This window comes from Psammomys obesus, unplaced genomic scaffold (genome assembly GCF_907164565.1).
Source record: "Psammomys obesus unplaced genomic scaffold, mPsaObe1.curated_primary_1811, whole genome shotgun sequence".
NCBI classification, from domain to species: Eukaryota; Metazoa; Chordata; class Mammalia; order Rodentia; family Muridae; genus Psammomys; species Psammomys obesus.
The window spans coordinates 22,181,580-22,198,045 of NW_026596064.1; the positions used below are offsets into that span (position 1 = coordinate 22,181,580).

The 16,466-nt window shown below is 40.8% G+C and overlaps 1 protein-coding gene across 3 annotated transcripts in view; it reads left to right on the plus strand.

Annotated features, from left to right (window-relative positions):
* Positions 1-16,466, plus strand: part of Ccdc191 (coiled-coil domain containing 191) — a 66,435-nt gene that overhangs the window by 24,791 nt on the left and 25,178 nt on the right. For all 3 annotated transcript variants that reach the window (XR_008722178.1, XM_055625240.1, XM_055625241.1), the window contains exon 8: positions 9,528-9,718. Coding sequence is in view for 2 of the 3 variants with exons in the window: in XM_055625240.1 (XP_055481215.1) it covers positions 9,528-9,718 (191 nt within the window). In the remaining variant the exon portion in view is untranslated. The remainder of the gene's footprint in view (positions 1-9,527; positions 9,719-16,466) is intronic.

Below are 16,466 nucleotides of genomic sequence, written 5' to 3' on the forward strand. Positions count from 1 at the left end.
CCATCACTCACTTTCCCACTGACACCCTTCTCCTATCCGAGGACTCAACCCGGAATCCAGCCCCTTTTCAGGTGTCTTCGTAGTTTCCTCATATGACAGATCCTCAGTCTTTCCCTGAACTCATGACCTTGGTATTATTTTTGGTTTTTTTTTTTGTTTTTGGAATTTTGTTTAGAGAACTAGTTAGGTATTTTGTAACTCATCTCAATTGAGGTTTTCTGGGGTGTCTCTTCCTTGGAATGAGATTTTTGGTAAGAATACCACCAGGAATGATATGGTGCCTTTCTCCTACATGTCAAGCAGTACATAGTGGTTGATCACTTCGTTAAACACATGTCTCCTGAGTTTCTCCATTAGAAACTTACTATTTTCTCTTTCATAATCCACAGAGGAAATATATATATACATATATATTCCAATATATATTCTAATTCCAGTACAACAGTACAGGGATTGTAAATTCCAATGTATATTCTAATTCTAGCACAACAGTACAGGCTTTTATATATATGTGTATGTATATGAAATATATATATATATATATATTACAATATAATAATTCCAGTATAACAGTACAGGGGTGGGAGTCATGTTCTTCCTCCCCTTCCCTTATTTGTAATTTACACCTTAACTGTCGGAATGTGTATTATCATTGTGAAATCATAATATTTCCAATGTAGTCCAGGTGCTCCACCGCATTTGTAGCACTTTCCCCTGACATAATAATAATGATTATAATAATAATAATAATAATAATAATAATAATAATGTAATAATTATAATAATTATATAATTATTATTATTATGAAAGCTGGTTCATCTATCTATATTCTATTGACTTGTAGTTCACTCCTACTTCGCTGTAAATGTAGTTTGAGAATTGCAACCCAAGAGCTGAGTGTGATGGGGAAACCGGGTGTGATAGGGCACCCCCGATATTCTCAACACTGGGAAGTTGGAGGGAGGAGAATCAGGAAACCAAGGCCAATTTCTGATATGTAGTATGTTAAAGGCCAGCCTGGATTATGTAGACTATGTCTCAAAACAACAACAACAAAAACCCCTGTCTACAACTGTGGGAGCAAATCTACAGCACAGTATTTGTCTAGTTTTACTTTTAGCCTTACAGTTTTCAGTCAAACTATTATTTTCCAACATTACTTAACTTCTTCTCTTCCTCTTCAGTGTGGTTGCATTATCTATTATGATATGGGTCTTAAACCTCTAACTGTACTTCTGCAGCAGGTGTCTGAAAAACAGTAAAACCCACTTACCTGACTCCTCACACCTTTTCATAGACATAGCTGGCAATAGGATAGTCTTGAGGTAAATCCCAGTGCAGGTCTGATTCTGGATTCCTGCCCAGTTCTAAAGGTGCCCAAAGCTGCCTTCACTGGCCACCGTATAAACAAAAAATGCCCAGTGACTCATGTCAGGGTGAGGTAGCAGCTTGTGTATGTACTCAGAATATTTGACTGCACGAACCTGGAAGAAATAGTCACATAGCATATTATCAGGGAGACCCTCGGGACTCTCTTTCTGGAAATTGCTCCAGCTTATGTCTCTATGGTTTCTTGTACTTTGATTCTGGATTTTAATTGTACCTCTAGATTCTTAAGTTCTCATTTAAGTCATTTATTTAGTTAGTCTGTTTCTTTAAAGACAAGCTTCCTACGGTAGCGCAGGCTAGCTGGCAGCTGGCTGTGCGACCCAGGCTGGGCTCAGGCAAAGCAGTCCTCTTGCAGCGGCTGCCCCACAATGCAGGTGGCCATATAATTAATAGACTTCTGAGAGAAGCTGCTCTCTCAGTCAGGTGCAGCGCCCAGCACACACCACTCCTCCCCATCTTCAGCTTTCCCCTTCACTGTGTCAGGAGCTTGTTTTCAGGTAGCAACTTTCCAGTAGAGCCTCTCCTATTTTCTCTTTGATCTGGCAGTGAAATCTCTTAGGGAGACTCAGCAATTCATGTGTCGTAGCTAATTAGCAGAAACAACATGGGATTAACTATGAAATTCTTAACACTGTGTGGAAAGTGCCTTCTTAATTCTCTATTCTGAAATACATTTTTGTTTAATAAGATTAGAAACTCTGTGATCCCTTCTGCTTGGGAAAGTCATAGAGAACAATGGAAGATGGGGTGATATTAGCCTAAATCTGCATTCTCTGGGGAGAAGGTTTTGATTTGCTTATTTGGTTAGGTTTTTCTGCTAGAGGGTAAGATAATAATGACCCACAGGAATCATTGTTAATATTATGCCTGTGGCGTAGAGCCGTCCAAAAATCCATCCTAAACTAGACCAAGAAAGCATGGGAGAAGGCAAACAGCATTTTTTTCCTGGCAGGATGTTGGAAACTGTAGTTAAGTACCTCCTTCATACAGCATGCCTCCTTTCCAGAGATCTTACTGTTACCACAGTGCCTGCAGAGCACTGAAACAAAGCCATTTCTGGAGGGACACAGTCACTGTCCTCTCTGTGGTGTCAGGGAGGGGCCTCCTTGCAAATCCAAGTGCAGAGAAAGAGAGACGCCAAAACACGTGAAGCATGTGAGATCGGTGCGACTCTGCCTCCGGGTTTATTGCCAAAGGCACTATGTGGGATATATTTTTTTAAAGTGCTTCAGACATGTATGTGTCACTTTTATATAGTCAACTTTATAGAAAATTCCCCACTAAAATTTCATCCAACTTGACAAGGAGGTTTCTTTCTTGTTGTCATTTTTCCTTGTCTCACCTTATGAGTAACCCAGTTTCCCCATTCTCATGAGGGGACTGGAGCTTAGAGCCGGAATTTGTCCCTTCAAGGTGCTGTAAGCGCAGAGGTTCCTCTTCTTCAGCAGTGTTTGTCGCCAGTGCTGGATCTCTGAGCCCCAGGCCTCACAGTCAGCAGGTACTCTATCCGTACCTATTCTGCAGTAGATTTTTTGTTGTTGTTTTGTTTTCAAAAGATACTGATTAAAATTTGCTTTTAAAAATTAAGGGGAAAGCTGGGCAGTGGAGGTGCATGCTTTTAATCCCAGCACTTAGGAGGCAGAGGCGGGAGGATCTCTGAGTTCAAGGCCAGCTTTGTCTACAGAGTGAATTTCAAGACAGCCAGAGATACACAGAGAAACCCTATCTCTCAGAAACAAACAGACAAAATTAAGGAGAAAGTCTATGGCATAAGTTCAGGTCATTCTCTAAAAACTTAGAGCCTAGAATAAATTTTTTTCTTAAACACTGGATATTTCTGTTGAATATTTATAAAATTCTCCTGTGGGTGAGGACTGTGACATTACTCATTGTCTTAATGTTGGGCCACCCTAGAGCTGAAACAAGCTTTTGTCTGATGTACTCTGAGATAAGATGGTTCTTACCATAGTTTATGTGTATGTGCTCAGGTCTGGAGGAGGTGAGGCAAAGAGTATGGGCTGATGGACAGATGACAGCATCTCAAAGGAAAAGAGAAGGCTATGGGGAACTGTGGCCTGCCTTCCCTAAAGGTATCCAAAGATCTAGTCCAGGCTAGCCTGGGAAAGAAGTCCTGTCCTAGACTGATCAGGCTGTAAGCTGCATTGTAGTTAGACTGACCAGTTGCTTCCTGAAAGCCTACTCCTTCTAGAACAACATAGAATAGTTTTTCAATAAATAACTTACAGCATTAAGAATTTACCAAACATCCTTACGTTACCTATATATACTGACACATTTATGGGTAAAATGTTAGAGTGTCTGATGTCTGGGATTTAGCTGTGGACTCTGCAGGTGAGGGAAAGGTATAGGAAGACTGAAAGATCCCCTGATTGGCAAAAGTTTTGATAAATTGTGATGCTGGGTGAAGGGTTTTTTTGCTGTACTTTTGGATATGCTTGTTAAATATGAAACTAAAGGTTGTAAAAAAAATAAATTTAGAAGAAGAAAGAGTAAAATTGAATATAGAAGTGTCTCCTGGTAGAGGCGTTTGGACTTTAGGCCTCTAGAGTTTTCCATGGCACCTGACAGAGTCCATCGCTTAGTATTGTATCCTGGAAGCTTAATGATATTCTTCTAATGAAGTCAGTTAAGGAATCTAGATGATTGGTGGGGTTGGGGGCCAAAACAATGAAAAGTAGGAGTAGGATAGGTCATAGGGCAGAATTTAAGGCTGGTCCTCCCACTGCAGACTTCTATTGCTGTGGTAAAATCCTGTGGTGCCTTTACTTATGAATAGTGGTCCCAAGAGAAAACAAGGCAATGAAGATTTCTTCTAGTTTCAGTGTGGGATGTCTGTTCCTTTCAGAATGGGAACAGAAAGGGGTCCCTAGGGTGTTCTCGGGAGGGCAGCCTTCTTCCTGACATTTGAACCTCAGCCAAGTCCCCTAGACTACTGGTTGCACCACAGTTAGTTCCATTCAGCAAAAATAAATTGTAAACTTGTTGACATTTTTGTCCTCTTTACAATTCATTGTTTATTTTTCCATGACAGAGAATTTTGATGCAATTATCACCGAGCTTTCTGACAAAAGGGAAATAGCTGAGGAATTTTGATGAGTTACCCACTTCATTAATCAGAACAAGCATCTCTAGTGACAGGGTTAGAATTACAATGAAGATTAGATAGCAAATTGCTGTTCCACCTAGTGTCAATCATCTGCAGTGACAGCAGTGTGATTACACTTCAGGGAAGAGCTTTTCTTGCCAACAAAACGAGGGCAACTCCAGTGCAGGTAATAAATTTAGCAGGGTGGGCTGTCATTTCTTCTCTTGAGTGGAATCCTTAAAAACTAAATGCTGTCTTGTGGAAGATTTTTAAGGGAAAGACAGCATTTCACTTTAAAACTTTCTCTCACATTGTAGTATTGTATTTGAAAAATTATTATAGATACATACTTGGGTACAGTTCATCCCCACAGTGATTTTCTCTGGTTCATTTACTGTATCAAGCCTATCAGTACAGCTGTAATAAAGACATGGTAAAAGCTAGGGGGAGAGCATATGATTATATGTGGAAACCATCAACAACCAAACCCAATACAGAAACAAGTGCAGTAAGAAAGAAATGGAGAGAGGTCATGTTGGTTACGTGGCTAGGAAAACTTTCAAGTTCTCCTGGCTTGACCAGAATGACCTCCTCTTCCAATTTAAGCATGCTTTTAAATAGCTCTCCTTACAACAAGCAAAGGGCTAGAGCACCATTGTAGTTCTGGACTGTGACCTTATCAGGAGAAACAGATCTGGGAGCAGCAGGCAATTTACTGGGGATGCGGAGGGTGACCTTTAATCCTCATTGTCACCTTGCCTGGGTTTAGAATCACCCTGAGAACCACCTGGGAGGGATTGCTGAGAGGTTTACTGGAGGAGGGAAGACCCATCCTGAATGTGAACAGCACTGTCCCATGGACTGTCCCAGACCAAGTCAAAAGGACAAAGCGAGCTTGGATCAGCAGTCATCCCTCTCTGCCTCCCAGTTGTGGTACAGTGTGGCCAACCGCCTCACACTGCCACACCTGCTAGACCATTGTAGCTGTCACCTTTCCCTGCCATGATAAACTGTGCCCTTGAACCTAGAGCCCAAATAAACCTTCCTTTAAATTGCTTTTGCCAAGAATGTTGTCACAGCAATAAGAAAAGTGACAAATATCAGAGTGAAGGGAACAAATGGATGCTATCTGTGGCAGCATGATACTTCTTGTCCCTTCTAAGTTAAATGAGAGGACTGAGAGTATATTCCTTTCTCCAGTGTTTTCTTCAAGCACATTTATAAGACTCATGTTTACCTAAGTAATGTTTACTACACATCAAGAATAACTAAGCAGCTATCTTTGATTCATTCTTTATTCTTTAATCTAAATATTAATGAGATTGCTTTGAGCAAGCAGGAGGAAAAGGCCTAATAGCAAGCTTATTTCAACAAAGCAGTGCTCCAGGCGCCTGTCACTATGCTGTTGTTAGCTTCTGCACAGTGGGGCCTACTCCAGACCCTTGACCTCCTACCCTTTCTTTGCTAGTCCTCCCCACCCCGTCTTAACCCTGGGATTCTAAAGGAACAAGTTAACTACAGAGTTTATAAAGACTAGCCTTGCTCTCCTAAATTCAGGTAGTTTCTAGAAGATGCTGTTCTACCATGGTAAGTTGTGTGTAGGTTTTTCTATTGTTTTTTGTTGTTTGTTTGTTTTTTCAGTTTCAAAGCAGAGAACATGCCCTCCACTGTTAGGATAGATTAATTACCCATAGATTAGAGGCATCACCAGGATGCCAGAATGTTTGAGTTTTGGCCTTGGAATTAGCACTAATGCTTTACTTTGTGAATTCAGTCATTAGCCTTTCTCTATTTAAAGTTTTAATTCAATGAACTAAATGATAAGAATACTTAAAATTTCTATTTTATCACAGTGATCTAAGAATGAATAAACTAGTACACCATAGATCAATAAAGGGCTAGGGGTGTAGCCTAGTTATATATTATTTGCTTATGTGCATACCTTGGGTTTGATCTCTAGCACCAATAAACAAACAAATGGACAGTTAAGAGTACAATAGTACATAGAAGTTACTTTGAACTTCATTTATATCAAGAGGCACATGAAAATCCAAGGACATGAATGGGAGAGATGGTGAGCAGTTATGAGCACTAGCCAGTCATGTACAGGACCTGGGTCAGGCTCCCAGCATCCACAAACATCACAAACATCTGTAACTCCAGCTCCAAGAGAGCCAACACCTTCTTCTGGCCTCCACAGACACCAGGCACTCAAGTGGTATATAGACATGTATGCAGGAAAAACATCCGTACACATAAAACAAAAATTTAAAAAAATTACAGAGATTATCAAGTTGGATTGTGTTTGCACTATTTCACTATAAAATATGACCCAGGAGTTGAGAAACTCAATACAGATAAGCATAGAATATTTCACCAAGCCAATCAAGAGGAATTTGTTCTCCTTTTGTTTTTCTTTCTGTGATTCTAGGACTTGAAGCCGGGGTCTTACACATGCTAAGTAAGAGCTCCCACTGAACTACATCCCCAGCTCGAGGAAAATCTTAGTGAATCTGATAAATTGATCCAGGCTATTTTCTTTTGATAGTGGCACTTATTAACAACATACTATGTTCTGGGGCTGGAGATATGGCTTATTAGTTAAGAGTACTTGTGCTTTCAGGGGACCTGAGTTTGGTTCCCAGTATCCACATGGTGGCTCTTTATAACCCTTAATTCCTGTTCCAGGGGATCCATTTTCTATTTCTGAGCTCCTTCAGAACCAGCCACCCTCATTGTGCACAAACATACATGTAGGCAAAATACTCATACATATACAAATTAAATAAATAAATCTTAAAAAAACATTTTTAAGATGCTATATTCTGTAAGATAGAGAAGCAAATAATAATGGGAAAGAGAAAAGCAAACCCCTCAGCCTGGAAGCTCTGTTTCCCCTTGTTGTGGTGAAGGCAAACCCTTTGTACAGCAAGTCTTTCCTCTTCTCTCTTCTGCCTCCCATCCTTATCCTTTCTCCCTTCCTTATGTCCTCCCAATGGATTTGAATTGAGAGTTTAGAAAACATGTCCTCATTGGAAGTGATATAAAGGGAATAAAGGCTTTGTTTAGGTTGTTCATGGTTTCTCCTGATGAGATGTTATAACACTTTGTGTTTATCTGAATGGGAATGTAACTGATATCCTGTATAGAAAAAGAATTCTGTCCAAGTAGTATATTTCTAAGAACTCTAGCATGTAAGTGAACTTTATTTGTATTTATTGATCTTTTAAAGCTATTTATTATTGTTATGTGTGTCATAATGTAAGTGGGTGGACATATCTAAGTCAGAGGCAGCATGTCCTGCTTAGTTTTGTTGTCACCCTGAAACACTTTGAAGAATCGCCTCCATCAAATGTGCTGTGGACATGTCCATGAGGCGTTTTTCTCGATTATTGATCGATGTAGGAGGGCCCACCATACTATGGGCGGTACCATCCCTAGGGAAGCATGCCTGTGTAAGAAAGACAGCTGAATAGGAATCGGGAAGGAAGCCAGTTGGTATCATCCCTCCATGTCCTTCAGTTCCTACCTCCAAGATCCTGCCTAAGTTCCTGTCCTGGCTTCCCTCAGTGATGGGCTGTAAGGCGTAAGCCAAATAAACCCCTTCTTCCCCTGAGTTGCTTTCATTTGTGGCATTTGTCACAACAGAAAACAAACTAGCACTGAGGACAATTTTTTGAAGTCAATTCTCTCTTTTTGGGGTTCTGAAAATAGAATTCAGGTTATCAGGCTTGCAGGACAAGTACCTTTACAGATGAGGCGTCTCACTGGCCCATCTTTTATTTGTTTCATATTTCCTTATAACCTTCCCAAAGTAAGATTGTTTCTTCAAGAACACTGTTTAGAGCTCCCAAACTGAAATACAGTGGCAGATGTGTAGTAAATTCTAAAACAGCATCCCTTAAATATTTTAAAAGAAGAAAGCAGTTAGTCTGAAGTCTTTGAAACCCAGCCTTCCATTAAAGATCCTTCCTGTGATGGTGCCCTTTGTTGGATCTCACACCTAGGGATTCCCAGTTAGGAGTCCCATTCCCTTCTCTCAGGAGTCCCACGGTCTCATGGAAATCAGGAAACTAAAGTGTGGCAAGTGCTTAGCTGAAGAATACAAAGCTTGCTGTGGAATATAGTGAGAGGAGAGGGAAGAGGTGGCCGAAGAACTCTTTGTGGGAAATAATCCTGAAGTACACAGAGAAGGGGCAGGAGGAAAAGGACAGAGAAGTTACTGTGAAGAGGTAGAAAGGAAGTATGGCAGAGTGAGGTTGGTGTTGAGGCTAAGACATGACAGTAGATCTAGAAAGAGCGGAATGTTTGATGTTTTATTTGTTTTGTTTTAATGAGAATAGAATATATAGACAAGGACTGGGTGTCAGTGATTTTTCTCCTTAGACCTGGATCATGAGTGAAGTACACTCTGGGGACTTTGGGTTGGTAGACCTTGTCTAATTTTCTGTTGCCCACATAGACACATGAGGACTGGACATCTCTAGGCCTACTCATCAAAACCCTAATAACATGAGTAGTGGTAGCCCCGGTGGACTCATCATTTTTATCTCTCCTGTTTTCAAGAAACAAAGGGCCCATCTGTTTCCCTGAGAACTCCCATGTTCACTTGTATAGGACATGGGTGCTGCTCGAGACAGGACTCTACTAAAGGCTTAGTATTTGAAGCTCCAAGATATCCCAGCAAGGCAGGTTATGTTGGAAGCAGATCTCTCAAGCTTCTCAAGGCCGCTAGTTCATGTCTAAGGTATGATCTGCTATCCCAGTTTACCACAAGACCAGTGCCTTGTAGTGAGAATTAAGTATTTTAGTTTAAGTCATGAAGCTGTGGGTGCCTCTGATGCCTAACTTAAGTGTTTCTTATTCCTATAAGCATGAAAGAATTTAGTGTTGTTCCATTCCATCAGAATCCCAGGTAATAGATTTGTGTGGAAAAGTGTGATGGGAAAATCTGAGGACAGGGTTGTCAGTGTTGCATATTTGAAACACAAAAGCTGATTGGTAGTGATTTTCCAAATCTTTCCACTTCAGTGTCAAAAACGGTATTTTTCTGCCTGGCATAAGCTGATACTGGATCATAGGATTAAGCTGGGGAAAGCGGGGACCCTGTCTGACTGGAAGCTTCAACTGAAGGTTCTGCGAGCCTGGAGAGACCACACACGATCCCAGAAGGTGGAGCGGGAGACTCAAGCCTTGGAAAATGACCTTAGGGAAGAGAACAGGTACCATTATTTACTTAGACTCGATGTGTGCTTATCGAGGGTATCTTCCTTCTAAAGAGCCCAAAATTCAACTCCAGAAATGCTGCCCACTCTATCTTATGATACAGTGGTGTTTTCCTATGCCATCCCCAGCTAGAAAGATGTAGCTGAAAAATAGAAGTAAAGCAGATTATCTGATTAAAATGTACAGATGAAGCCCATTCCCTTTCTGTAAAGGAAGGACTGGGCTTCTGATGCTGACGAACAGCGCTCTACCGTGTACCATCTCACAGTTCTCAAGAGGGAGTTCAGTTTACATGCCAATAATTCTCATTGATAGAATCACTGTCTGCACACAGAATGTTAATTAAGGACGCAGGGAACATCCATCTGGGAGGGCCAACCTGCCGACAGCGATTCCTCCCACGCTGCTGCCTTTGGTTCTGTACCCTGTTTAGAGGGTTCTGACGCTTTCATATCAGGTCGCTCTGCTGGCGCTGTGTCACACAGAATTTATTGTCAACTCTTCTTTATTTCACTCTCTTAAAAGGAAATCCATTTTATCTTTTCATTTCCAAGTTTGACTTTACATCCTGTTTGTGTGTGAGAGAGAGGAGATTTTTGTTTTGTTGTTGTTGCTTGATTGCTTTATGGTGCTTTTTCATATGCTAAACTCATATTTTACTATTAGGCTACACACTCTCAGCCCATCACCTTTTTATTGCAGAATCAATGTCATCTAGGTTGAAGAAACCATTACGCTCTTATGTGTCATCATTACTGACAATTCTCATTCATTCAGGATGAAAAATTAAGTGAATAGTATGTAGAAGAGTAGTTATATTGAAAGGCATAGCTGTGCAACCCTATGATGGCATCAGACCTCGGCAGGTTATGTAGGCCTTTGGCACATGGCCTATATCCTAAGAGCTCAGCTATGTGAGGAAAACAGTATCTAGAGACAGTGTAGGTGTTCAGCAGTATTGTACAGTGAGGAGTATGGTCCCTTCTGCTGCTGAGAACACAGTAGAGCAAAATGTCACTGGCCAGGTAGGTGCCTCAGTTTGTATAGAACAGGCTTCACAGAACACCCTGTGTAGAAATCCATCTGGTTTGGATGGAGATAGTCAAACATGTGTTTGATAGTCCACCAGTGTTTGAGAAGCAAGTTTACTTGAGTGCTTGCTTATTTTCTTTCTTTATTTCTCTCTCTCTCTCTCTCTCTCTCTCTCATTTGTGCATTTGTGTGTGAGCCCACATGAATATATTTGCAGAGGCCCATAGAAGCCATAAGAGGCCATCAGAACCCCTGGAACTGGAGTTAATGGGCAGCTGTGAGCCACCCTGTGAGTGCTGGAAAGCAAATCCAAGATGTCTGAGCTATCTCGTCAGTTGTCTTCCCTACCTTTTAAAAGATTATTTGTTTTTATTTCACATGTGTGGATGTTCTGTCTGCATGTATTTATGTCCATTCCTGGTGCCTGTGTATGCCAGAAGATGGTTTTGGATTTCCTGAAATGAGCTACAGATGGTCATGAGCCACCCTGTCAGTTGCAGAAACTGAACTTGAAGCCCCTGAAAGAGCAGCAAGTGCTCTTATCCACTGAGCCTTGCCAGCACCCATGGGAAGCTTTATATACCTCGTTTAATACCTAAACCCCGGTATTAGTTGGTTATAAGATGAATTGCTAAAGCTTTTCAAGCAGGCGGATAACCCTGTTGTACCTTATGCGGGGGAACATGTCAGAGAAAGGGCCAATGGAGAAAACTCTCTTTTAATCTGTTTCCGGAATCCCTGGACCTCATGATTGTTGTGTGGACTGGGTGACAGTTTATTGAAAACTGAGTGATGGGAGGGTTTGCTTGGTAGGGAACACAAACTGGAGACAGTGGAAGGGCATAGAGTGGAAAGTGAAATGTTAAAGTTAAAAGCCATCCGTAAGATTTGCATGCTAGAGAAGCTTGGAGAAGAAAAGTCTGGAGAACTCAGGATTCCATTCCAATTAAACAGTTTAAGTATAAAATCACTAAACGGAGATTTCATAATAGTATAATGTGCAATTTTTTTAAGATCCCAGAACTTTTAGTCTGGTATCTGAGTTATTTTCAGGTATCTATTTTTAAGTGTTCAGAATGGGTACTAAAATTTTTTTAACTGCTGAAGTTAGAAAATATTTAACTTATAATACTTTTTTTTACTATAAAGCTTTAGAAATATATATATATATTTTATATCCTAGAGCAGCACCTTAGGATTGTCTGATTCAGCCCCTTATTTCACAGATGAGGAAACAAAAGCCCAGGGAGAAGTGACTCCCACAAGCCACATCAAGTGAGTGTGAGACAAAAGCCTTGTTCTTGGGACTCCGAGTCAGATGGCTTTGCCAGACAATACTGCTTCCCAGTTAAGCCAAACAGCATTGTAGGTGTGGTTTCTAGCCAGCCATGCTTTCGATTGTGAAGAACTCGGAGCGGTCGTTAACAAGTGCCAGATCTGCTAAGAAACAGTGGGAAGGAATTCGCTGTGCATGCTAATTCCTGTGTCCCCAGCTCTCTGCATGTTGTGTATTGTTCTAGAAACTGTTTTAGGCAACTTAGACCCTGGGCCATCTTCATTGTGCCCTCTGGGGTTTCTCTGACTACAGGTGATAAGTGAGCCAGTTAGTGAAGGAAGCCTCACTTGCTTCCTCTCCTGCAGTCTAACTGGATGGAGTCTTTATGCTCTGTTGAGCCACAAGGATAGGTGAGTGCAAGTAGGTAGAGTGGTCACTCATGGGGGAAGTTACTGCTCGCTCATGGACAGGACAAAGAGGGTGCTGTAGCTCATGGCAGGATGCTGTTGAAATCCCTTGTCTATTCAGATGTGAGCTGAGTCCGCATCCCGTGTTTCTGTAGCCACAATGGTTTTGTACCCTAAGGTGTCTCTTCATGGTCTCTTCTCAATGCAAGGCCCAGCCTCATGAACTCTCTTCTGTTCTTCCCACTTTCTCTCTAAACAAACCCCTCTCTTTGTATTCATAATTTAGTAACCTCCTCTGCTGTCTGAGCCTATTCACTCCAATGGTTCATGCACTTATTCTACAAATGCATCTTGCTTTCCCTAATAGGAATTGTGGTCGTTCTATTTCCATCCATCTCTTTTCTTTCAGAAGTAGCAATTGTATTAGGGGTGATGTTGCATGCTGTGATCCTAGCATTTGGGAGAAGGCAGGATGACCAGGAGGTGTGAGGCCAGCCTAGGTTACTTGAGACCTATTCCCAAAAAAGTAAGATTAAAAAAATGGTTATTGTAAGTAATGGTTTTCTTAAATTTCAATATAACTTAAGCATAACAAACATTTTCAGATTCATTTGCTGAGGTAATACAACAGAACCCTTGTTACTTACAGCTCTGCTATGGTATCAAAATTTTAACGGTTTCAATTTCCTTAGCACATTCACTTTCACAGGTTGGTACCACGGCTATTACTTCTCTCTCCCTTCTTCCTTGAATTTTTAGTCAGCTCTACAGAAAGATGAGAATAAGCTGGGCTTGTTTTCAGTATCGTCTGGGGCTCTTCTCCCTACTTTCTCTGGTCTTTCCTAGGGGGCAGCTGCCCTAGGCTGTACCTAGGCACCTTCCACATCTATGCTGCCATCTTCACACCAGGCCCCCGGCCTTGCCTGAACATGCCTTAAACTCTCTCTCTTTCATTTCCCAAGCCCCCACTTCCTATAATCCTTGACTGTCCATAATTCTTCATTTCCAACACTCCTGGGTTCAGCCTTTTTTGGAGGATCATACACAAAGCACTTCTATTAATCGTGTTCAATTGCCTTCCTGTCTTCAGTCACCTGGGTTCCCAGGTGATTGGTCAGAGCCACTTGGCATGTGCATCTGGTGAAGCCCGTAATAGATCTTTCAGAGAACCAGACTAGCACTGCTGGGCTCACTTTAAAAACTCTTTAGACAAAATTGTCTTATTCCCTGTGTCCCTGGGGGCTTTCCTAGTGCGCTGTTGAATGTATTAGCTGATCTTCTTTCCTATTGCTGCTGAACCTGTGCATCCCAAATGCAGCTGCTCCCGTCACTGCTGTTTTTATGTTCTGCATCCCATTTTGGCACTTAGTCAGATAGCTGGCTTGTGGATATTTATCCTCTCCCATTCCCTTTTGAAAAATTCAAGACACAGGGCCAGCGAAATGGCTCGGAAGGTAAAGGTACTTGCCATCAAACCTAATGACCTGATTTCCATTCTCAGGACCCACATGGTAGAAGGAGAGAACGGACTCCTGCAAGTTGTCCTCTGACCTCCACATGCCCACTTTGTAACCCCCACCAAAAACAATGTAAAAATTATGACATGGTTTAGATATCCAGCATGTTTTAGATTTTACAGTTTAGATATTCAATGTGCAGTAAGATAGCATTATTACTTTTATATATGGATTCCATTCTGTATTTTTAGATTTTGTTTTATTTAGGTAACAAAAAGAATTTTTAAAAAACTATTTGAAGACTAAGGAGTATAGAGTTCTCAGTAGCATTACTGAGGGTGAATCTGCAGCTCAGAGACTGTCAGCCACTTGCCCCCGACCCCAGATCTGTTTGCTGCTCTCCTGACTTTGAGGGTCTAGAGTGCACACCTCTCACTAAAAGCAGTATTAGAGGTGTTGACCCTGGGCAGCCTGGAGCACACTTGAAGTCCTATTTAAATCTTTCCTGGTTGTGCTCTTGGGCATACAGAGACAGCCTTTCTTTGCAGGCAGTTATGTAAGTATGATGATCAATTTATACGTTCTTCTTGCTAGAAATGTTCTGATTTAGCTCACACACATATTGGGACAGGCTGTTTTCCATAAGGCACCCTGTCCTTCTTTATAGTTATCTGGGAACTGTGTCTTGAGCCTTCTCTTCATATGAATTTACCTAAGCAATTGCCTCTCACTAAGATCTTACGAAACTGAGGTGATTTCACCCCGCTTTCATAACTAGCTACATTTTTAGTGTGATTTTTTTTTTTAAGTATAGAAGTTGGTTCATATGGGACACTGTCACTGTGAGAAGCAGCAGGCATGGAAACAGCCTCGCTCTGGCTTCCTAGTGTCTGTCTTCTGCCCTTCCATTTTAGCTGGCAAACAGGGAAATTGTGACTGCACTCCAAATCCCCCATGCAGCCATAATAGAGTAGGCTCTCAGCACTGGAACAAACATGACTTTCTTCTCATTTTCCTACTTTCTTAGTCTTGATGTAGTTATAGAGATGGTTTTCCCTTTGTCTTTCATTATATATAAAGAATTTAACTGATGGTCAAAAGCCTAATGCTGCTTTGGGCTGTTTATGCTATAAAAGTGATACTGGCACACCAGGAACCTCTCATACTCATGATGTAAATTGGATTTCATGTTAATTGGACTCAGCAACATGCATCTTCTATCCTAAAATTTATGAATTTACTCACTGGAGAAAACTAGGGGCCTTTTGTTTGTCTCCCTATTTAGCTTTTGCAGCTTAGTTCCTGCCTTAGTTCCTGCTACTTAACTTACTTACTGCCTCTTCTAAAAATTATATCAAAGTCAATCTCATTAGATGCTTATTTCCATTATAGATACCACACAGTTATTATGACCTATAGTGTACTTTTATTATAGAAACTATCCACCAGTCACTAAGTATTTGTCAACCATCATCAAAGCATAACGATCAATTAAATATAATGACATATGCTGTTGGAAGATGTCCTGGTCGCTTTTCTGCTGCTATAGCAGAGTATCATAGGCTGAATAATTTATGAACAATAGAAGTTTATTTGGTTCCTAGTTCTGGGAGCTTAGAAATCCATAGCATAGTACTGTCATGACAAGGGCCAACAAGCGCACACAGAGCAGGTAAGACTGGGCCTCTCATGCTTTCTCATCAGTAACCTACATCCAAGACCAGAGCAGTAGTCTGTTCCTGGGGGCACAGGCTTTGTGGCCTGATTAGCTGGGTTTGGTTTTTGGTTTTTTTGCACTAGAACACTGAGATACACTACCTTCTGAGTCCCCACTTCTTCATATTGTTACAGTAGGAGTTCAGTCTCCACATTTTTGGAAGATATGTTGAAACTATGGCAGCTGAGTTGCTTGTATTTCAAGGCTGAATTAGAATAGAAATAGCAGTGATTTCTGTAACAAGAGGAAATACTATTTGGTGAAACTTTGTTTTAGCTATATATACTTTTGTTTCATTTACGTTTACACAAAAACTTCCATACTAAGTTACAGTCTTTTTCACTGTAAGTGACCATCAGAGAAGGTCAGAAGTCATATAAACATTTTTTTTAACTATAGAAATGGGGACTAGAGAGGTGGCTCAGCAGTTAAGGTACTTGATGCTGGATTCAGTTTGGAGCACTCAAATGTGGGGGTCACAGCCTCTGTAACTCCAGTTCTAGGGGGAAATCTTACTGTGGTATTGCATGTGTGCATATGGTCCACATATGTAATTGACATGCAGGCAAAACAGTTGTACACAAAAGTAAATGAATCTTTTTAAAAAGTCTATAGAAATATCCTCCATATTCACTGATTTAAATGGTTATGGTTTTCATAGGACTCAAGAGTGCATATATAATTTTTAACAGAAAAGGTATATAGAGAACTTAGTTATATTTACAAGATAAAATCAAGAAGGCAAATAAGTAATTATATTTAAAATATTGTATTTTAAATCTCCTGAGTCCACATAATCAGTTACATAGAAAGTTCCAAGGTTAGAATGATAACTTATATCCCCCAGTAGGCAGA